Source organism: Podarcis erhardii (genome assembly GCF_964252035.2).
Source record: "Podarcis erhardii genome assembly, chromosome: 6".
Classification (NCBI taxonomy): Eukaryota; Metazoa; Chordata; class Lepidosauria; order Squamata; family Lacertidae; genus Podarcis; species Podarcis erhardii.
The window spans coordinates 60,447,194-60,470,669 of NC_138510.1; the positions used below are offsets into that span (position 1 = coordinate 60,447,194).

The 23,476-nt window shown below is 44.8% G+C and overlaps 1 protein-coding gene across 14 annotated transcripts in view; it reads left to right on the forward strand.

The window, feature by feature from the left end:
- The first annotated feature begins 2,430 nt into the window (after positions 1-2,430).
- Positions 2,431-23,476, forward strand: part of LOC309344650 (uncharacterized protein) — a 116,220-nt gene continuing 95,174 nt past the window's right edge. For 7 of the 14 annotated variants that reach the window (XR_014157795.1, XR_014157796.1, XR_014157797.1 and 4 more), the window contains exons 1-2: positions 2,431-2,830; positions 9,047-9,208. Coding sequence is in view for 1 of the 14 variants with exons in the window: in XM_081867281.1 (XP_081723407.1) it covers positions 5,609-5,675; positions 9,047-9,208 (229 nt within the window). In the remaining 13 variants the exon portion in view is untranslated. Of the gene's footprint in view, positions 2,831-5,437; positions 5,676-6,672; positions 7,691-9,046; positions 9,209-13,626; positions 13,776-23,476 lie in introns of those variants that run through there. The other 7 variants (XR_014157806.1, XR_014157801.1, XR_014157803.1 and 4 more) reach the window with 7 other exon arrangements.

The following is a 23,476-nucleotide window of genomic DNA, read 5'->3' on the forward strand; positions in this document are numbered from 1 at the left end:
AAGCCAGCTCTCTTAACATCTGGAATTTGTCATCGTAGCCTCCTGTGGCATCCAGATGTTGCTGGACTACAATTCCCATGACCCGTGACCACTGGCCATTCCGGCTGGGCCTGGTGGGGAATGTAGTCCAAAGCAGTTGGATGGCATCAGGTTGGGAAAGTCTGATCTAAAGGAACTTTCTTGGTGGATACTGTCCTGTGCCATAAGCAGTCCCAAGCACGTGTTCCTGGAACTGATGGTTGAAGGATTCTTTCCAGGTGTAACTTGCCTATGAAGCCAGCCGCTGACTTGGTTTAAAGCTTGTTGAATATACAATATGAATGGAAGCCAACATTTGGTTGTGCTCAACAAGGCCTGAGCTATTGTTTATTGGGTTTTATATCCCCAAATGTCTAATAATATATAGCTAAAATAAATTTACATACAGAAAATAAAACAGCAGCAGACATGACAAATGAGTCAGATAAGTCAGACAAACAACAACAACAACAACAACACTTCATTATCAATTTATTTACATGGCCTTTTTTTCTCAGCAAGGTGAAAGGAATTCCTTACCTCATTATCATGTACGTTTCATGAGTAGAAAGTAGATCTGAGGTTGAAAGATGCATTTTTAACATCTGCACTACACCACCGTCCTAGAACTCCCTAGGCGCTATGTTTCCCTAACTCACAAGCCTGCACGCCACAGCAGCACTCAAGGAAGTTAAGCACCTTATAGCTGGCGTATCACATTAATCCATTTCGATTGCAACCCTATGGCAGCTTCACTGGGACCACACCTTCTGAAAACCACTGGCCTTTCTTCTGAGTAGACACATATACATATGATTGCACTGTTAATGTCTCAGCATGCAAGCTTATGCACCTTTACCTGGGAGTAAGTGCCAGTGAATCCAATGCAGCTTGCTTCAGAATAAGCAGAACATAGGATTGCACTGTGGAGGAGTAACTGGAATAGTTACTAACTGCCGTTTTGCATTAATTATATGAAAAAGGAATTTGCTGTGAAATCAAGGGTGGTTTTTTTTCTTTTTGCTTGTAGCATCTGTCACTTTTCTCTGCTCCAGGTTCTGCTACATTTTTAGATAGCTCCAACCAGAGAATGTAATTGCAGCTTAATGATAATGTACCCTTTTGCTTTTACCTATCTATCAATCTGCCCTCCTGAATGCTGGCAGATTACTTGGACAACACTGATATTTAGTTAATTTATTACTCATGCCCAGTACATTTTCAAGTGTACCTGCCTGGTGTAATAAAAGAAAAAGAGGAGGTTACATGATTTGTTCTAGTTCACAGCACTTCTGAACTTGCACAAGCCTTCTGCTACTTATAGCTGTGCTATCTTATATCTCTTAGACTTTATTTTTTAAAAAGCCAAGCACCCATTAAAAATACAGAACAGTGTTTGCAAATCATGCTCACTTTCCATACTGTCTCATAAGAACACAAAATACTGCAAAAAATAATATTGAAGTTTTTGAGCAATTTTTAACAGAAATCGCCCAAAACGACACTGCCAACATGGGTTGCCACAAGTCCGGATTTTCCCGGACTTTTTGTTGTTGTTTTTTGCAATTTCCGCCCGGACACTGCTTTGAACTGCAGTACAGTGGTACCTCAAGTTAAGTACTTAATTCGTTCCGGAGGTCCGTACTTAACCTGAAACTGTTCTTAACCTGAAGCACCACTTTAGCTAATGGGGCCTCATGCTGCTGCCACGCCGCCGGAGCATGATTTCTGTTCTCATCCTGAAGCAAGTTCTTAACCTGAAGCACTATTTCTGGGTTAGCAGAGTCTGTAACCTGAAGCGTATATAACCTGAGGTACCACTGTATTCCAGATATGCCTGGGAAATTCCGGACATATGGCAAGCCTAGGACTGGCCAGGTGAATCTTACTTCAGCACTGCTAATGGGACAGAACCTCACCACACCTGAGGCCAGCAGGCAAGCTTAAGAGGCACAGGGCAAGCTGCTTAATCCACACAGTATCTGTTCTCCATCCATCCACATCTGCCATCTAAGGAGGCTGCTTTACTCTGCCTAATAGCAGGGCTGGCCCAGCTTACACCAAGTCAAATGAGTGGTTCAGCCAACATTCAGCATTGTCTCTACATTGATGGAGTTTCTCTCTAGAGTTTCATATGGGATTCTTCCCTAGCTCTCCCTATAAACAATGGTAACATTTGTGTGGAAAGCATATGCGCTGAGCTACAAACCTCCTCCCACTGACGAGGATAGGAACTGGATTGCCAGCAAAGCAACACCAAAAGTGAGGCACAAACTGTAGAGATATAATGAGCACAAGATGGAGTGCAGAGTGGACTTGGGCGGCTGGGGGGTTGGTTGATTGTAAGAACCATGGGAATTGTCCAGCGGCATCCTACGCGGTTTCATCTTTTCCATGCTATTTAACATTTACAGTGGTACCTCAGTTTAAGTACTTAATTCATTCCGGAGGTCTGTTCTTAACCTGAAACTGTTCTTAACCTGAAGCACCACTTTAGCTAATGGGGCCTCCTGCTGCCACCGCGCCGCCGGAGCACGATTTCTGTTCTCATCCTGAAGCAAAGTTCTTAACCCAAGGTACTATTTCCGGGTTAGTGGAGTCTGTAACCTGAAGCGTCTGTAACCTGAAGCGTATGTAACCTGAGGTACCACTGTATCTGGAACTGCTGGGTGCTGTCAGCAGGGAATTTGGAATGAAGTGTCACCATCTCCCCCCACCCCCATCTCTCATCTGAATCAGGAGAGGCACATCAGGTGCCAGACCAGCTTGGAGGCCGCAGTGGGCTGGATGTGGAAAATGCAGTGAAGGACAGGTAAGAAATCTGATAAGTAAACAAACTTCCAGACATTGCAGAAGGTACTTGAACTTCAGCAAAGCACCCAACAGCCACAGGTGTCTTTCAGATTCTCCGTCACTTATGTGTTGTGAAAGTCTCAACTAGAAAGGAAAGGACTTTCTCCTAATCTATGTGATAGGGGCAAACTGGGTGGTGGCAGTCTCTTGGGACCATCATCACAACCAGCCAAGCATGTATACCGAATCAGAATATTGATGCAACTAGACACGGAACTGTGGAGCCTCCCTATCTAGCTTATACTGTTCACCTCCTTCCCTTCCTTTGCTGAGAATTAGGCTTGAGGAGGAAATTGTTGGAGCTAATAGGAAGCTTTTGTTCAGTGCCATATTTCTTTTTTGGGGGGAGGTAGGCTTGCAGCGGGAAAGTGAAGGAGTCCCTTACATAACATCAGGGACGGACAAGCAGTTTCCCTAGGATTTCATATAGCCCTTAGCTTAATTTCAAATGATTTGTCCCTTCCTTGGCAGCCTGCTGGGTGGAGAGAAAGAAAGAAGCGGTGTTAGCATAATGCAGAAAAGGGAAGAAAAGAGTATGGCCTCCAGCAGAAGATGTTTACTAACCCATTGCACCCCATTCCTTTGGCCGACTAACTTGAGGTTTGCTTTTTGTGTGTGTTTTTGTATGTGGCTTTGTAACATGGGCATAGCCAGGACTTTTGTTAGAGGGGAGCAGGATTGGTCAGTTAGTTAAGTATTTCTATTGTTTTACTTGATCTGGGGAGGGGAAGGGCAGCTGTCCCCTCTGCCCCCTCTTGGCTACGCTTATGCTTGGTAAGAAGTATATGCCTATGATGCTGCTTATATTATTGATGCCAATGTGATTTTTTTCAAGCGCAGCCTGGCATTCTATCCAAGAAAAGCTTTCATAAATCGGGGAGGAAGAGGCCTTTCTGTACACACTTCCTGTGCTTCCGATCCAAACATGAACAGTTGTATAAAGAAGGCGAAGGAGAAAACTGGCAGAAATGAGCCACTTAGGCAGTTGTCCTACTTATTTGATGCTGTGAAAACTAAATTAAGTAGATCGGAAACCAGAATCCCATTTTTACGTGAGATATAGCCAGCACGGCCACGTGTCCTACTTTCCAGAGCGCTGTCCTCTGTTTGGAGGCATTCTCCACTTGAATGGCTGTCTGGTAGAAGGATAAAGAACAGTAAGAATGGAGAGCAAGGGTCTTGAAGTTGCTTAACCAACCAGGGAATCTCAGGTTTGTGGCTTGTGGTTTTTGTAGGAAGGGCACACACTGCTCAGGAGTGTTGGGTGAAAACAAGTGCAGCTTTATTGATTATATGGCAGGTCAGTGGGGTTGGCATGGCACAAGGGCAAAGGCAAGTTCTTCATTCCAGCCAGCTCTTGCTATTGAAGCGGCATTTTGTGTGATGGTTGGGAAGCACCCAACCACCCCTGGGGGTTGACCACAGTGTCAGACAATGCTGTGGGGCAAGCCAAGTACCCAGGATCCCACTGGGTATCTGGGGGAGAGGTCCATTCCCAGCCAGGTGGGGCCCCATCCGAGCTAGGACCATGCCTTGAACCTATCATCCCCTCCAGGCCCTTTATGGGGACATCCTTACTAGTCTGATCCTGCCCAATGCTGTTTGTGCACAAAGTAGTGGCAGAAGATTGAGAACGCCTAGCCTGTCAAAGTGCTCACTGAGGGAAAGAGGTGGGAAACCCAGAGCCAACTAAGGTTTGGGGGGGGGGGGAATCATTTCTGGACCTGATAACCAGTGACCCAAAGAGCACAGACAGGCCCTAACAAGGCCTCACTAAGCATGTGGGAAAGCACGCAGGGCAAAATGGCCTCAACCTCTTTGTGGCTGAGGCTTTTAAGCACTTGACCAGGGGTCAGCAAACTTATCACGATTTGGGCCAGTGTCTCCAGTGCCACTCGCGCGGAGGGCAGGGGAGCACGTGCCAATACGCATGCGCACACGCTATTTCTGGTGCACTTCCAGGTCAGAGGAGCACCGGAAATAGCTTGTGTGCATGTGCATGGGCCTCCTCCAACCTGGATTTGCACCGTAAATAACGCAAGTGCATGCACACAAGCTATTTCCAGTGCTCCTCCGACCCAGAAGTGGGCAGCCATGCAGCACCAGTAAGAGCAGGCGGTAGCACCGGGCGGCGCGGGTTGCTGCAGGCCGGATAAATGAGTCCCTCGGGCCTTATCCGGCCCACGGACCTTAGTTTGGGGACCCCTGCACTTGACCCTCTACTACCCCCATGGGATACTACAATTTCCCACTGGATCTCATGAGGTTGCTGCAGGACTGGCTGACTGCCTCGGGTTGCCTCCCCACCGGCCGAAAGTGCCCCATTCACTTTGCATGCAGAGCAGAACTTTCCAAAAGTTCGAACATGTCAGTGGGTCACAGCCTATAGAAGACCTTGAGTTTAGAAGTCATTTTTATCCCTGTGTATAAATCAACATGTCAACCTGCATGGGAGTGAAGCTAGACAGAGGTCCTTCTTGGAAGGCAACCACCCTCAGAAAACAAGTAAGAGAGAAGGCGGCTTTGCAGGGGGGGTGGGGAGTTGTGCTGCTCTATTTATATAATCCCCCCGCCCCCTGGGAAGTTTGTCTGGTGCATGTGCTGTTGTCTTTTAAGCATCTGGTTAAGAATGTAAGAAGAGCCTGCTGGATCAGGTCTCTATGGCCCATCTGGTCCAGCATCCTGTTTTTACAGCGGCCAATCAGATGTCTATGAGAAGCCTGTAAGAAGGACCAGAATGCAACATCACTCTTCTCACTTCCCAGCACCTGGCATTCAGAGGTATCCTGCCTCCGAGAATGGAGGTACAATGTAAACATCACAGCTAGTTGACTTTTAAAGTGAAATGCTTTTTTAAGAGTTCTGATGGGAAAGGAAGCTTATACGTTAAATGCTGTAATTGAGTCACCAAAGTTGGTTTTGAAGGCATAGTGAATTTGGGAAGTGCCTTTAATTGATTGGGGAGGGCATCAACAGCATTTTAATTATGTAATTGTATGATGTTAAAAAAATATTACTGTGAATTGCCTAGGATATATTTGCAAGGAGGGCATTAAATAAAAAATAAAGCGATAGTCCTCAGTATTCAAAACATAAGGCAATCCTCTCCACATCCAACTCATTACAATTGAGGTACATTCTGGATTTTATATTATTTTTAGACTAAGTGTCATCTTTGTTAATTAAGGCGTTTTGGTGCATCATGCGTGAAGACAAGACTGGGATAATAATTCTAAATTTCATTAATAAACAATAAAAACCTAGACATGGAGATTTTTCAAGTTTCTGGCCATTCACAAAAGAGTCCAGATAGCTCAGTTAGTTAGAGTGTGGTGCTGATAATGCCAAGGTTGCAGGTTCTATCCCTCTATGGGACAGTTGCATAGTCCTGCATTGCAGGGAGTTGGACTAGATGATTCTGTGGATCCCTTCCAACTCTGCAATTCTATGATTCTACGATCACTCACAAGAGGTGCATGTGAAGTGACATGCTTGTGATATAGCCACATGCTAAGACTGTTGCATGCACAGAGTTCCATGCAGATCGGTTTAACCTTTCAGCATGCCGCTGCTGCCACCACCAACAAAATAGTCTTTGTGCTGGTGTGCTAAACATCCCAGGTGCACACTGAGCATTTTCTAGATACAGCCACAAAGAGTGGGGATTGTGCGAGAGGGCTCTGATCTTCTATCCGCATGCTGAAGCACTGTTGGTAAAACCAACTGTGCAAGCCTATACATGCTTTCTTAGAAGCCCTACCAAGTTTGGCGGGGTTTATTCCCCAATAATGGGAGTTTAGGATTGCAGGCTTGGGTTGCGACTACGTGTAATGGCTGGAGGTGCCTTGTGATTTGGCTCTGGTAGTGTGGCACATGGCTCTCAAGCATCTAACATTTCTGTGACATTGCTGTTTGTACAAGCCGTGACAGAAAGCGTTTGGGAGAGGTTGTTTCCTTTTGATGTCTCACAGCAAGTCGTCCTTTCGTACTGGTGGCCGGAATCAAAAGCCCTGTGGCTCAGTAAAGTGACCCTTTTGACACCCGCCTTTTGTGTGCTTCCACCCGCACCGCACCCCTCCCCAAGAGTTTGTATTTCATTGACCGTTTCCAAGGATTGTGAGTGCGCCCCACACATCTTCACTGCTGCTGGTGTGTTCAGAGCCAACAAACAAAACACAACACACCATTATTTGATTTGAATGGCTGCTGGGCTATATAATGGGGAACAGAGGAAACGGGGAGAATAAGGCCTTGCTATTCAGACAAGAAAAATCCCCAGCACCGTGTCAAAAGACTATGAAAGCGCTTTATGGCTTTTTGCCATGGTGGCCTTTAACTTGATAAGAACAGGGCGACACAACCTGCCAGTCATGAACTTGCATGTAAAGAGGAGGAAATTAAAGGTCGGCTCAGCATTTTAATCCAGCGTGCAATGTCAATTCGGTGGCAATTTTTTTTAAAAAAGATGCAATTTTAATTTCTCTTCAGAAAGAAAGGAGAATGTCTGGATAGGGATGTAGATAGCTTTTAACTTTTCATCAGTTTCAGATTCTCTTTATCATTCCCAGCCTCAGTGCCCCTGCTCCAGTTTTCACCTCTTGTTACGAAGGATTATTGCCAGGTTGAAACTTGCAAGGTTAAAAAAGCATGGCAGATCAGCTTCTTCTGGTTAAAATATTTGGAGGTGATCCAGGCACCTGATGTCATTCATAAAAAAAAATCACTGACAAAAGTGTAGCTTGGCCCAATTCAGAGGTGGGAAGCCTTCTGCAGCCTGGGGGCCGCTGGCCACCTTGGCTTTCGCTTCATGCAGACCCAAGTGAGCCTGAGCTTCCACAGCCATGAACCCCCATGAGCAGGATTGGCTGCTGCAACAACAGCAGATATGCTTGAGATAATATTTTATTCTCTTGTTAATTATTTGTGTTTTATATTTGACTTCCTTTAGTCATGTTTTATTTTGAAATGTTTAAGGATTTTTTCTTTTCATTTTTGGTATCTTTGTTGTGTTAAATGCGCATTCTGTGGCTGTAATTCTCCTTTGTCATTTTTGTATTTGGAAATCTTTAAGAAAACGTTTTAGTTTCCTGCTAATTTTGTTGCTTTGAATGTATACTTTATGTTTGACTTTCTTCAGTAATGTTTTATTCTGGATTGTTTCATTTGGATTTTATGTTTTAATGTATTATATACTTTGGATTTTATGTTTTAATGTATTATATACTTTGGATTTTATGTTTTAATGTATTAAATACTTTGGATTTTATGTTTTAATGTATTAAATACTTTGATGTTAGCCTCCCTGAGCCCAGTTTGGCTGGGGAGGGCGGGATATAAATATTATTATTATTATTATTATTATTATTATTATTATTATTATTTGTTTTAGTTTGTTGTGATATTATTATTTCCTTAAAAATGTAAAGTGGTATAGAAATGAAATGAAATATTATAAAAATAAAAAATATATATTTCCCTTCTCCACATGCTTCTGGGGACCACATGCAGCTGGTGGGCATGGCCAGAGGAAAAAGAAGGTGGAGCAATGATTAAATTTGTTTCTGCAAGCATTCTCACACTCCACGCTATCCTCTGTGATAGCTCAGTTGGTAGAGCATGAGACTCTCAATCTCAGGATTGTGGGTTCAAGCCCCACATTGGGCAAAAGATTCCTGCATTGCAGGGGGTTGGATGATCCTCGTGGTCCCTTCCAAGTCTACAATTCTATGATTCTATTATTCTTATCCAGGGCAGCAAGAGGGATTGTCAGAGTTGAAGGACATATTCCAGCCAGGCAAAAGCACTGATGAATGGTGTGTAGCAGGGCCAGTAAAGGATGTGGCTGGGGAGAGTCCTCAGGGCCAGATAGAGAGGTGTGCAGGGCCACATTTAGCCACCCAGGCTTGAGGTCCCCCACCCCCAGTTCTTCAGGTGCTCCTGAATGTCAGCATCTTTGGTGCATTTGCGCATGTGGCATTTCTGGGTGCAGTTGGGACTTCCTCCAATTCAGCCTGCCCAAACTGGCCTCTCCACCAGTTGCATTTGTATTGTTGAGGCTTACTTATCTCAGCCTCCATCATCAAGTGCAGGTGGTTGCATTCAGCTTAGTGACCTGGGCTAATATTTAACCATTTAAAACAACAATAACAGGTTTCGGCTTGTTTTCCTCTTGTAGCATTCCATCGAGTGAACCGGGGCGCTTCTTCCTTTGGGACTGCTAGTTCGGCTTTTGAAACCCAAACCTGCATTAGCAGAAGATTTGAAGCAGAAGATGGTGTTCTGCAAACAGTGCTCTGTGGAATTCTTAATCTCTACCTGGACAGCCACCAGAACCGAGGTCAGTTCAATATCTCATCTGAAGGTCATCACCTTTAACAGTTGCTGCTCTCCCGTGTCCATTCCTTCACTATTGCACTATGTGCAGCATGCAGGGACCGAAAGATGGCTGCGTTGCCGGAATGTCAATTTGTTTCTTGCTGTGGCCTTAAAGGCATCTTCCTTCGCATTGAAATCTACTGATTTCTGGTATGTCTTGGATACTCAAGAAGAGACCCCGAGACCCCAATACACTCCTAAGATACAGTGCACTGCCTTATATCGAGGCAGACTATTTGTCCATCCAGCTTAGTGTTGCTCACTACAGGCCTTTACGGTGCTTTCCAGATAATGTGGGACTCTTCACTCCCATTATCCCTCACCAATGACTAATACATGTTGAGACTGATGGGGGTCCACAACAGTTAGAGGAAACTACATTGGTGCATTTGGGCCGCCAGCAGTTCTCCTAGTATCTTCAGAATGCAAAGCATGCGCTCTTGTCACTGAACCAGGGGTGCCAACTTAAATAAAATATTGAGGAGGCCCAGGTAAGCCCCATGTCACATAACTGATCACAAGACGCAGCACGCACACACAAGCTATTTGAATGGCAATGCCCATCTATTGGGGGGGGCTCAGTCCTCTCAAATATTTTATTGGAGGGGGGCGAAGGGACCTCAGCCCCTATGAGTTGGCTCCTATGCACTGAGCTAAGGTTCCCCCACCCTATTCATGGCTACCAGCAACAGCTCAAGGCACAGGTGTAGCCATCAAGTAAAACAATAGAAATAATTAACTGACCAATCACGTAGGTTCTGCCCCCCCCCAGTCCTGCCCTCCCTAACAAAAATCCTGGCTACACCCATAACTCAAGGCCTCTTCTTTCTCAGGGAAGGCTTGTGCTATCGCAATCATTGATCAATGACTACAGTACCAATTTATTATTATGCTCACCCCCAGTTTTAACACCACAGGTAGAATGTTTGTTTCACCAGTTTTCAATGGGATCAGTTTGTGTACAGGACTGCCACTCGCATATTCAAATGTTGAATGAATCCATCAAACGTTGCATGTATATGTGTAAACCAACCTTCAGTTATCAAACTGGGGTATATCTCAAGGTGCCTGTGAGAACACACAGGATGAGGTGTGCGTCAGGTGAACAACCGGCTCCCATTCTCCCATACTGCAGCACTCTTCACCCTACTGTCGTTCCTTGACCAGCCTAGGGGTTGAGACACTACGTTGAACTGTGTGAATCTTCTGCTTGCCTGGGGACTATTTCTCACACCCCCGTTATAAAAGCTCAAACAAGAGCTGCCCCTCACTAAAGAAGGTTCCTGCTTGGCGATGGTTTGATGCTTTATTAATCAGCTTATTATTTAACAAAAAGCCCTTGCTAATAAGTAAAGCACAAAATCCTGTCCGTTGGGCTCGTTGAAAAATGTGGAGGAACCGACCAGGGCAAGTGAATATTTTTAGATGTTACTATTTCAGGTCAGAGCTTCTGCTTTGGAGGAGAAGCATAACTTGAGAGGGCTGATTTCAACACATTGGAAAACATTGCTTGGGAGGGATACTTGGACATGACAGGAAAACATCTGCACAATTTGGGGGAGGGTGCAAAGGGCAGCCCTCCTTGATGCAGCTGTGTTTCTGAGTGAAGAGCAACTTAGGAGCCACCTTGCTATGAGATATCCTTTGGTGGCATATTTGAGACACTGTTAAAGTTAATTGTTAATTGTTAATTAAAGTTAATTGCAGATAATTGGTGTGTGTGTGTGTGTGTGAGAGAGAGAGAGAGAGAGAGAGAGAGAGAGAGAGAGAGATGGGGGGGGGGATATTTTGATTTTCCGTCACAATTGACAAAACCTTTGATTTTCCTGCTTTTGCAACTGATGGGAAGTGATTCCTGAGTGGCCAGCTCCTTACCTCTCACCCTTCCTCTTAAGCAGTTTTTCTCAAAGTGGGTGATACCACCCCCTGGGGGGACACTGGAATGATCCAGGGGGGCAGTAGTAACCTCCACTGCAATTGGGGGGGCATTGAATAAAAATAAGGGGGGAGGAAGCATAAAGAAAGAAGAGAAGACAATTAAACAACTCAAATTTGTCTGCATCTTTCTGTTTGTTTGCTTAAAGAAGGTAGATTTCCAGGGGGTGCTGAGTATTCCCCCCCCCCAAAAAGGGGCAGTAGGCCAAATAAGTTTGGCAATCTCTCTAAGCAAACCCTTTCCCTAGTATAATTCTCAGTGGTTTTAGCAGTTTACTGCAAAATCCTCAAGAATTGCTACATGAAAGGAGGCGGCATTGCATCCATTTCAAATGCCTGAAGCCACTTGCTCACCTGTTGGTGGCCCTAAGCAGCAACTTGAAATAACATCAACAGCCCTGTTTTCCAGTGACTCCTTGGTATCCATTCTTAATAGGAAATTAAACTTATTTTGCTTTGGAGAATGTAATGACAAGATCTTAAGGCCATATCTCAGAACAGGTCAGAAGTGAGAGCGATACGGCAGTACTTTTAACATTGGAATTTGAGCACAACTGCTTTGTACATAGAGCTACCTCTTATCATACTTTTCTGTCTGGGTAAAGAGATTCTCTCTCTCTCACGCACGTGCATACACATCAAAAAAAGAGAAATCATTTTGGAGGAAACCTCTGCTTTGGCAGATAGCTGCAGCATAACTTAGTTATCAGCATGTTGGGTTGAGCTAAGCTGACTGTTTTGGCTCCCAGTTGTCAGTGAGTTCAGTGCTAATGCTGGGAAATCAATCAAAAGGACAAACTGGATCCGGTTGCTTTTCTCCACCCCCACCCCCACCAAAAGGATGTCAGACCTGTTATTTCAAAACAAAAAAAATTCCTTCCAGTAGCACCTTAAAGACCAACTAAGTCAGTTCTTGGTATGAGCTTTCGTGTGCATGCACACTTCTTCAGATAGTTAAAGACAGAACACAGAATCAACATCCTCCAGAGAAAATGCATTGAAATCAGTTGGCTTGTTATCTTCTCTTACTCTCCCAGGAGCACAGACATGTCTCCTAGGCATCTTGGACTCTTAGCCTAGAGCAGTTAGGACTTGCTCTCAAGATGAGAACCATTCATAGCAGCCTGCAAAAATGCTGACCCACACCGACTTCTCCATGTGGCATTGGCCTGCACACAGCTGCCCTCAGCATGTGGTGGTTGTGGCTGGAAGGGTGTTCCAATAAGTCCCTGGTTAGAACCTTCCTGTTGCTTTATATAAGCTTCAGAATGCTATTGTGTAGAGGTTAAAAAAAGGGAAGGCACTGTAGTAGTTCTGTGGTGATGGGAGGAAACCCTGAAGCATTTGCTCTAAAAAAAAATACCAGACGTACAGTTGAGTAAACATACCAGGAAGAAAAGTGGACAGCTTGACCGAAGCAGGAGGGTCAAGAGGGAACCAGGAGTCAATCTGCAAGCTGTGTGCATGTTTTTACAAGAGCAAAGGTGGAAGGGTAAAACCAGAGTCACCCTGCTCCCCATCTCCTCCTGTTCATGGGTATGTGTTATGGGTGGCTCCAGACTATTTTGTGGTAGGGATCCAAGTGCACACCTGGAGCAGTTAAAGCCGATTAAATTATTATTATTTTTTAGAAGACTTCTGAAGGCAGCCCTGTTTAGGGAAGCTTTTAATAGCTGATGAATTCTTGTATTTTAATGTTTTGTTGGAAGCCGCCCAGAGTGGCTGGGGAAACCCAGCCAGATGGGCAGGGTATAAATAATAAATTATTATTATTAAATTATTATTATTATAAAGGGCTCTGTCAACCTCATGCAACAAATCCATGTTGAAGAAGAATAAGACTTTTTGCAGTTTGAAGGGCACTGGGGAAATGCATCAAAAAGTGTGGCATGAAGAAATGGCTAACAGGAAGATGTATGAATGCCCCACAAGTGAATGCAGGACAAATGTTTGTTGTTGTATAACTGCCCTGCAAGCAAATCAGAATGAAAGCTCAATAAAGAGAGGATACAAGCTTAGCTACACATATGGTAAGTGTTGTGCAAACCAGTTAGGAAGGATGCTCAATAAACATGTCATCTGGAGGAGCCCCCTGCCTTTATCCCATTCCTTCTTTAAAGAGTAGGGGGAAGATGTACCTTTGGTATTCAGCCATTTAAAAATTCACATAATAAAAACATACCATGTACATTTCAGTTTCGCAATGGGTAGAGCAGAGGTTCCTTGCATGAGCCAAGGGCGTGGCTTGATTCTGAGAACTCTGCATTTCTGCACGTAGGAACGAATTGGCCCTAGACAAAAAGTGCCAGAGAGCTCTTGAAAGCAATTAAGGGTGTGCTAGGCATACTTTGAAAAGATATTTAACAGGCATTCATGCCAAACACCAGGGCTATTTTTATAGGTAGCAGGCTTTGTTTGTGTGTGCGGTTATTTTTTTTTTTACAGGTAACTTTGAAATGAAGGTGTGCCTCAAGTCAACCGCAACCTAAGTGAGGCCTCGTTGCAGTGGCTGAGCTGTCTTCGAAAACAATGCCACCCTTTAAGGTGTTGTGAACTTGGAGCTCGTCAAATTCTTCTGGTGAGGACAGAGAAAGGTAATGAGTGTTTCCCAAAGGCAGAAAAGATTACGCATACAGCTTGGAGACTATAGGAGAATGAGTCTATGGGGCTTGAGGAGTACTAAAAGCAACTGCAAAAGATATCCTTAGGCCTATTGAGTGGCAGGGTACATTAACCTAGGACCTTGGTTGGGTTTATGAATATACATAAGGCTGTCTTCTAAAGAGACAAACCAAGCTTTCCTAGCTTAATGAAAAGGTCTCTGACTTCATGTTGTCTTGTTTTGAAACCCATTTTCAGTTGTTTCTGTACTGTTTTTAAAAACTATTTTAGCTGGGTTTTTATTAGCTTCTTTCAAGGGGTTTAAGCCAACCAGAAGTGCCCAGGAGCAAACCTGAGTGTCTATATGCAAGGTATGTGCACTACCACCTACCCATACCCTCCAATATTTTTCTGATGAAAATAGGGATGTCCCGTTCCATAATAATAATTTTACTATTTATACCCTGCCCATTTGACTGGGTTGTCCCAGTCACTCTGGGTGGCTTCCAACATATATAACAAACATAATAAAACATTAAACAACTTCCCTGTACAGGGCTGTCTTCAGACGACTCGGGAGGTGGATAACTCCATACCCTCCAACATTTCTCCTTTAAAAAAGGGATATCCTAAGCTAAGGAAAAGCGAGACATTCCAGAATGAAATCAGAAACCGGGATGGCTTCTGTAAATCAGGGACTGTCCCTGGAAAACAGGGACACTTGGAGGGTCTGCATACCTTGAAGCCTCATTGTGCCGATTCCCACTAGCACAAGTATTTAGTTGAATCCAGCCCTCTGTGTGAACTCGTCGTGAAAAAGTTTAGAATTGTGGCATCAGTAATATATCCCCGCCCCAATTAATAAATATATAACTTCTTGATTTGGGAACTCTCTTATTCCATACAATAGTGCTCTGTTAATAAAACTTTCCATCACTTTGATTAATTCTGTTTCTGGTGTAAAAAACCTTTCCTAGTTTGGATGTCTTAAAACCTTTAGTAGTTTGTATTAAAACAATTATGGGTGAAAAACATGTATGGCAGCAAACAAAACAAAACGAAAAACACCCTCCACACACACACGCCCAACCACACCGCATTTAGAAATATCTGAACTTTTTATAGGCTTCTGAAGGCAATTCTCAAAACAAAAAGGAAACAGGCAAGGGCACATTCTGCCTTGGGGCTCTCTTCCCTACCCCCTTCTTGACAGTGCAGAGGACTCTGTGCTGATATCTTCCCAGACACTCATTCCTTGATCAGATTGACCTGAAGTGATAGGGACCCAGCTTCCTATTTCAGGCTCCAGGTACCAACAGTGTGCATGTAATACATTACAATGCACTGTTTTGTTGTTGTACATTTGGTTTATTTTGTATATTTGGTTAATTTCTCAGAAAGCAAAGGCCACAATTCAGCGCAGGGTACTGTGGGTTTTCAAGTGAGAAATGTTGTTCATTCCTAGGCACACTTTCTTATAAATAAATCCCACTATGTTCAGTGGAGCTTGTTCTCAGGTAAGTATGGTTAGGATTGCAGCCTTGGGCTTAAACTACATACATGTGTATGTGTGCTAGGATCAGGATTCTGCCTTTCCACCCAGGAGCTCAAAGCAGCATCCACATAACAACCTGGTTAGTTAGGTAAGTACTTACCTTAATACAGCTGCACCAAAGGACTGGTGCAAATCTCACCTCTTTCATCCACACAGTGGGCATAGGTTTAGGCCAGAGATAGGGAACCTGTGGCTGTCCAGATGTTGTTGGAATCCAACTCCCATCAACCCCAGCCAGCATCGGATGAGGGGAACTGGATTCCAGTAACATCTGGAGGACCACAGTTTCATTACCCCTGCCTGAGACAAAGGCACTCTTTGCTTGAGAATCTCATCTCTAGTGTGAGAATAGTAATGATCACATAAATGAACACATACTGAATTCTACCCACTTTGATCCAAGGTCTGAGGGACGGATTTTTCCGCTCCTAGCTTTGCCGATTGCTTTTAAACTGAAAATGCCGTATATGGATCATTCAATCTCCTTGCCTTCAAAGCATATTTACTGCCACTAACTACAGGACCTCCCCTCAATTTGTTATTACTGAGTTTTCATTAGTTTTACTACAATAATTTATGTAGACCACTTGGAACACTCTATTAATGAAAAGGTAGAAAGGTCTGATAATATATTTTATTTTCCATTTTAAATTATTTGTTGTGTTTTAGATTGTGGTGATCTGCTCTGAGATCACTTCTGATGAGGGTGGGACATCTGTCTCTAGATAAATGATGATGATGATGATGATGATGATACAAGTAATGACAAATAATTATCATTACTGTTTTAATGTGAAGAGATTATATTCTTAGCATTATTCAGGTGGTCTCTGCATGAGTTTTTGCCAAAACTTGCTTGGAATTTATCTTGCAGTGTGGGTGATGGGAGAATATTGCTGCTTTAATCACAAGGCAGTTGTTTGGCAGTAAGCAGCTGTTTAACAGCAAATCACTCTGGCAGCCAAACAGCTGATCAACAGTGACAGCAACACCAGCACCATTTATTCCTCAGGCTGAAGGAAAGTTCAGACCTAAGACTGGAGCAATGTTTGTGCAGTCAGGGACCATAGGCAGGCATCTTGCCGCACTGGATTCAAAGCAACTGCTCTGCTCCTACTTAAACATGTTATTGGTTCCAATACTCTGAGTAATATTAGGTTTCATTTTTAAAGTTTCCTACCTGGATGCAGGTGGCACTGTGAGTTAAACCACAGAGCCTAGGACTTGCCGATCAGAAAGTCAGCAGTTCGAATCCCTGCAACGGGGTGAGCTCCCGTTGCTCGGTCCCTGCTCCTGCCAACCTAGCAGTTCGAAAGCACTACAGAGTGCAAGTAGATAAATAGGTACCGCTCTGGCGGGGAAGGTAAACGGTGTTTCCGTGCACTGCTCTGGTTTGCCAGAAGTGGCTTAATCATGCTGGCCACATGACCCAGAAGCAGTACGCCGGCTCCCTCGGCCAGTAAAGTGAGATGAGCGCCACAACCCCAGAGTCGGCCACGCCTGGACCTAATGGTCAGGGTCCCTTTACCTTTTACCTGGATATAGAGCCTGTCGTGTCCATACTCCTGTTTTCTTCCAATTTCAGTTCCTGAATCTGCTGACAACACTCAGGTTCCAACAAAATACATAGTCACCATGTGCTTATTTGCAAAATGGTCCCTAGCTATCAGCTAGAGCAATGACTCCTTAAAGAAAAAAGTTCAATTCCAGACATTCAGAAAGGGATGTATAAAATGCTTTACTTAAATGTGTGACTTCTGTTCATTATCATTTCTGACTATTGATTGTTGACTTTCACTGCAGACATCTGATTGTTTCATGAAATGATGGTTAGTTAATAAATGTAAAAATAAGCACCAAATATGGGTGACAGAACAAAACAACAAGGATGGGAAGAAGCACAAAAAATCCTGCCTGGGCAGCCCTGCCCTCATTGTGGAGATATGCAATGTCACTTTAACTGTTCGGCATCAGGCATAAGCTGAATCCAGACATGCCAGAGAGGCAGTGTGGTGTAGTGGTTAGGGTGTTGGATTAAGACCTGGGAGACCATGGCTCAGCCATGAAGTTCACTGGGTGACCTTAGGCCAGCCATTGGCTCTCAGCCTAACCTACCTCACAGGGTTTTTGTGGGGATAAAATGCAGAGGTGGAGAACTATACATGCCACCTTGAGCTCCATGGAGGAAAGGTGGGATAAAGATGCAAGCAAGCAAGCAAGCAAGCAAGCAATCAATCAATAAATGTCACTGCTGCCACAACTTTCGAGGTGGGGGTAGTGGTTAAGTGCAACATGGTATATCTAGCAGATTTATCCATTTTGTCAAATATATACCTTTAAAGGAACCTTTCTCACTCTGTTGGTTTCAATTCTGGGTGTTAAATCTCTACGTTACTTCATTCCACAAGCGAGGGGCTACAACCGAAAAGGCCATCCTGGTGGTGCCATATCCTGAAGAATTCCCTCTGGTGGTAACCAGGGTGTCATGAACTGGGAGGAGGAGGGAAATCCCAGCAAGGGGTGTCGCTGGGATTGGGACACACTGGGGCATGTTGGGAATGGGGAAGCTGAGGTTGGTGTAGGAAGTAGTCACTGGGTGATGGAGAATGGTGAGGGGCTGGAGGTCAATGCACAGGAACCAGGTCAGCAGGACCCATCACCAGAGCCAGAAGGGCCCCTGTCTCCACAAACAAGGCAGACTCTGAAGCGTAGGGAGCAGCAGAAGAGACTCTCTAGGTAGGAGGCTGGGGCAGGCAATAACCCACAGCCCAGCTCCCTAGCTGGCCAGGCTCACTATGTGATTCCTCAGCTGGAGCAGGCTCAGAACAGGTGAGGATCATATGCCTCGTTAAGCCCAGATGCTGCAATCAGCATGTAGAATACAAAGATGGAAGCAGAGCTGAGGTGCTGTGTCTGTTCAGCTGTCCATGTTGAGGGAGTTGGGTGCTTCAGGGCCTCTATGGGAATGTGCTTTGGGTTTGGCCTGTATCCTAACTGCTGGACTTCAGACTTGGCAACTTGGAGTGACCCTGAACCTCAGTTTCTGACCTTTGGACTGTGGGCTTCAGGTTTGTGGATCGGCCCTCAGACTTTCAACTTTGGACACGGCACACTGACTTGCTGCCAGGTAGGCCAGGGTTTCAGGACACGGGCAGGGCCTTTTCTAGTTTGTGGAACAATTTCTGGAGAATTGAAACGAGGCGGGTACCAGCTCTGTTGAGTTCTTGGTGCATCCTGAGAACATACCTGTTCACCCAGGCCTATCCTGGTCACTGATACCAATGCCATTTTGAATTGTCTGGTTACTGTGGATGTTGCTGTTTCAACTGCATTTCTTAGGTTTTAATGGACTGGTTTTATTGTCAAATGTTAACAACGCACTCTGGGGTTTTTAAAAGGGTGGTATAAAAATGTTTCAAATAAATAAGGTAAACGCCAGTTACCGGTTATGGTGGCCTCTGATAAAAATCACATCTAGAGTGGCTGATGGAACAGAGCCATCATGTGGAAATTTCCACTGATATGCTGCAAGTGTAAACAGAACAGCCCATGTGCTTCAGTGCTGGCTTTCACATCATGTCCAGATGGCAGCTGCCTACATTCCTGGTTAAAGCGAAAATTACAAAACAAAATAAGGAGTTGCCTTGTGCTAGCTTAGCCAGCCTGGTGCTTTCTGGTTGTTTTGGACTACAACTCCCATCAGCTCCAGCCAGTGCAGCAGTGCATTCCGGGACTGGTGGGAGCCCTAGACCAAGCACCCGCCCCAAACTCGACCCTCCAGATGTTTTGAGACAATTCCCATCATCCCTGACCACTGGCCCTGTTAGCTAGGGATGATGGGAGTTGTAGTCCCAAAACAGCTGGAGGGCAGAGTTTGCCTATGCCTGCCCTAGACTGAAAGGTCTTAAGAAAGGTCTTATTTGCAAAAGATTTGCAAAAGGTTATTTGCAAAAGGTTGGCCAAGACTTCCTTATACTGGGACTAACCCATAGTCCCCCTAGCCTACAATTCTAATGACAATGGTTCTCCCTAACCCAGAACCAATATTGAAATGTGGCATTGAACTTGGGTCAGGGGGACATCGTTTCAGATCCCCACTCAGCACTGGAGCTTTCTGGATGACTTTGGATGTGCTATTCTTTGCTAGCGTAATCTACACTGCAGGGCTGTTGTTTAGAATAAAGCAAGGTGTGCCCATACAAATTCTTCCAGGTGGAGTTTATCAAGGATCGGGCATTAGGGACTTTGAAAATATTCATTGCACCATTAAGCTGTGACCACTGTCCCGCTTGGAAACACAAGGGTTGTCTTCTGGAAGAATAGGTGCTTTTCTTTCTAAAACCTGACCACTTTCAGTATGTGAAGGCAACACTATGGACTGCACAGCAAACTGGAAGTCATGTAGCGTAATGGGCCAAGGAGAAGTCAGTTTCCTGGAATCTTAGGTAGAAACTCCCTGTAGGGTATGAAGGATTTCTCTAGAAAGCACCCCTGAGTGCAGGAGGTGGCTAAAGAAACTCCCTTCGGCAAATAGGTCTCAAAATATGGAACCACAGGGGGGGGGGGATAGTCTTTTACTGGAGAAGGTAGAAACCTGCCCCTGATCCTTTCATATCAGTCTTTGTGCATGGATTGGGTTGGAAGCAAAAGCCTACTTCCCAGCCTAGCGTTCCAAATTTATAGATGTGTATGGGATAAACATTTGGAGCAGTTTTCTGCTTTGGTACTTTGCTATTATATAATAGCAATACAGGTATCTAAGTATTGTGGACTTTGAGAGCTAGATTGAAAAGCAATTCAGAAGTGTGATAACTAAATACAAAATGCTTTCTGACTGATAGGGGACTGTACAGTTGACATTAAGCCAGAATGGTGTACAACTATCACAGGATCCCAGTGGCATATTTCTCAATGCCTGCTTACTGTTCCACTTGTCTGATGTGCTACTTAACATTTTATTTATAAAACGAGGATTACCTGTCTTCTTCGGATGATTATTAGACACGTTGCTGTGTTGACTGACTGGCTGTGTTGGGTTCACACGAGACACCTACATTTTAGGGGGCACTTGCCACATGGCTACCCCATGTAAAGTACTTAATTTCATGTGCATTCATTAGTTCTGTGCTGTTTCCATGTTAACTATGTTGTTTCAGGCCACTCAAATTCCTATACAATGATGCTAAAGGTGGGATTTTTAAATGTCTGCTCTAATCTCACCTATCCCACTGGCTTTAAAATGGAATCGGGCAAATTTCATTGAGGATAAAGCTATCCATGACTAATACTTTTTGGCTGTGGCCCCGGCCTGGTGGAACGCTATCTCACAAGGGACCAGGGCCCTGCGGGATTTGACATCCTTCCACAGGGCCTGCAAGATGGAGCTGTTCCATCAGGCATTTGGTCGGGGTTCAGTCGGATTCTTCTTTCTGTATAAGAACAAGCATTAAAGAGGCCTCCTAGCCTGCTCACAGGTCCTTTATAAGACCAGTGGTAACAGTTGGTCTTAGAGAATATTAACTGCTCTCAATTTTACCTGTGGACTGCCATCTGTCCAGATTTTAATTTGCTCTGAACTAATTTTGAGATGTATTTTAATTGATTGCCTGTTCTTATGTTCTTTGTATACTGTGTTAGTTTTTCTGTAAGACCAATTGCAGTCGTTAACAGTCAACAGGTTTACCACACCTATCATCCAATCACCCATTCCTATCACCCTTCTGAGTAGTACCCCTCCCCTTCCTCTCACTATATATAAGGGTCTGGTGACTTCTGTTCCAGTGTATCTGAAGAAGTGTGCATGCACATGAAAGCTCATACCAATAACTAACTTAGTTGGTCTCTAAGGTGCTACTGGAAGGAATTTTTTTATTTTGTTTCGACTATGGCAGACCAACACGGCTACCTACCTGTAATTAGTTTTATGATGTTAGCCGCCCTGAGCCTGGCTCCGGCTGGGGAGGATGGGGTACAAATAAAAATTATTATTAGGTACCACTCCAGTGGGAAGGTACCGTATTTTTCGCCCCATAGGACGCACCAGCCCATAAGGCGCACCTAGTTTTTTTTGGGGGGGGAATAAAGGTGAAAAAATTATTTCCCCCGCAGGCGCGGGGCTGGGGCGGGGGAAGCCCGAGCTTCCCCCGACCCCAGCCCCCAGAACAGGCAGCTCTCCGCAAGCCGGGCTCCCACGGCTTGCGGAGAGCTGCGCGAAGCCTGGAGAGCGAGAGGGGTTGGTGTGCACCGACCCCTCTTGCTCTCCAGGCTTCAGCGAAAGCCTGCATTCGCCCCATAGGACGCACACACATTTCCCCTTCATTTTTGGAGGGGGAAAAGTGCGTCCTATAGGGTGAAAAATACGGTAAATGGCGTTTCCGTGCTCTGCTCTGGTTCGCCAGAAGTGGCTTAGTCATGCTGGCCACATGACCTGGAAGCTGTATGCCGGCTCCCTCGGCCAGTAAAGTGAGATGAGCACCTCAACCCCAGAGTCGGCCACGACTGGACCTAATGGTCAGGGGTCCCTTTACCTTTACTTTAAGCATTGCTGGCAGGGTAACTGTGACACAAACAGCTGCAAGGCAGGCAGAAATTCCACCCATAAAGATTTGCAATCACTGCCTCTCAATGCTGGGACTTTTATCTACTGGATTTCTGTCTGTCATACAGTCAAAGTCGGAGGCGGCTTGCTAGAAATAAAGCCCTTTCCTGCCAAACGGGTCTCTCTTGTTCCTGGACTTCAAGACCACTAAGTGGGCTGGCACATTATTAGTTGCTACATTTGGAGACACTCTAGCAATGTTTTTTTTTTGGGGGGTGGTTAGAGAAGATTGTGGTACGTTTAGGAATTCCTTCTTTATATTTGTGTGGAGATTGTTTTTTTCACATGGGTAAGGCTGTTAAAAACCGACTGCAGCAATACTAAGAGTCCAAAAGCCTTCAAAATGGGGGTGTTATGGCAAGAAGATGCTCAACTTCTGGGTGTGCCAAATGTATACAGAGCGGTTCCAGAGCAGCATGAAAGCTTTAGAACGCTCTTTCACAATAGATCTCTGTGGTGAGAGTTACACCTTTTACCTCCCCAGGTAGCTGGACTTATTTTGCTAGCTGGCTCTTGCTAAGTAGCTGCAAAGCCACACCCAGCCATGCTGTGCAACTCCCCTGCTGCCTGCTTCCACATATGGTCAAAATCATCTACCTTCCGGGTTGCCTATGTCAGCAGTATGTACACTCAGCAAAGCAGTCTGTGATCCTCCCAGTAACTCTTTGTTTGGTAACTATTGATACAAACGTATACATCTACTTAGCAGTAAGCAAATAATACGCCCCAACATTATACCTGCCAGTATGTACAAGTTGGAAACAGAAAGGCAAAGTCTGTATCCACTATTAATATATTCTATTTCATGCAAGGATGGCAGAATATAGAATCTGAACAAGATCAAACCCACCCACCCCAAAACATTATTGCTTCATTATGCCAATTAGGGGCACTGGGTTCCTAAGAGTAGGAGGAAAATTGCTTCGAACTCTTCAGAACTTTGACAGCAAGCTTCTTTTCTAGCTGTTGCACAACAGGCAGAAATCCATCGGGCAAAGCCTATATGATATAACAAAGTTGATTTGCTCTCCCCCTCATCCCAATGCTGAAGGCATTACAGAATTATAGTGGGGATAAAGGTAAAGGGACCCCTGACTGTTAGGTCCAGTTGCAGATGACCCTGGGGTTGTGGCGCTCATCTCGCTTTACTAGCCGAGGGAGCTGCCGTTTGTCCGCAGATAGCTTTCTGGGTCGTGTGACCAGCATGACTAAGCAGCTTCTGGCGAACCAGAGCAGCGCATGGAAACGCCGTTTACCTTCCCGCCGGAGTGGTACCTATTGATCTACTTGCACTTTAACATGCTTTTGAACTGCTAGGTTGGCAGGAGCAGGGACCGAGCAACGGGAGCTCACCCCTTCATGGGGATTTGAACCACCGACCTTCTGATCAGCAAGCCCTAGACTCTGTGTTTTAGACCACAGCGCCACCTGTGTCCTTATAGTGGGGTTAGAGAGCTGAAAATAATGTGAATAGATTTTACATTTGGCAACCAATGCACTCCTTGGGTTTCGGATAGTACATGGGTAGAGTCTAAAAAGCC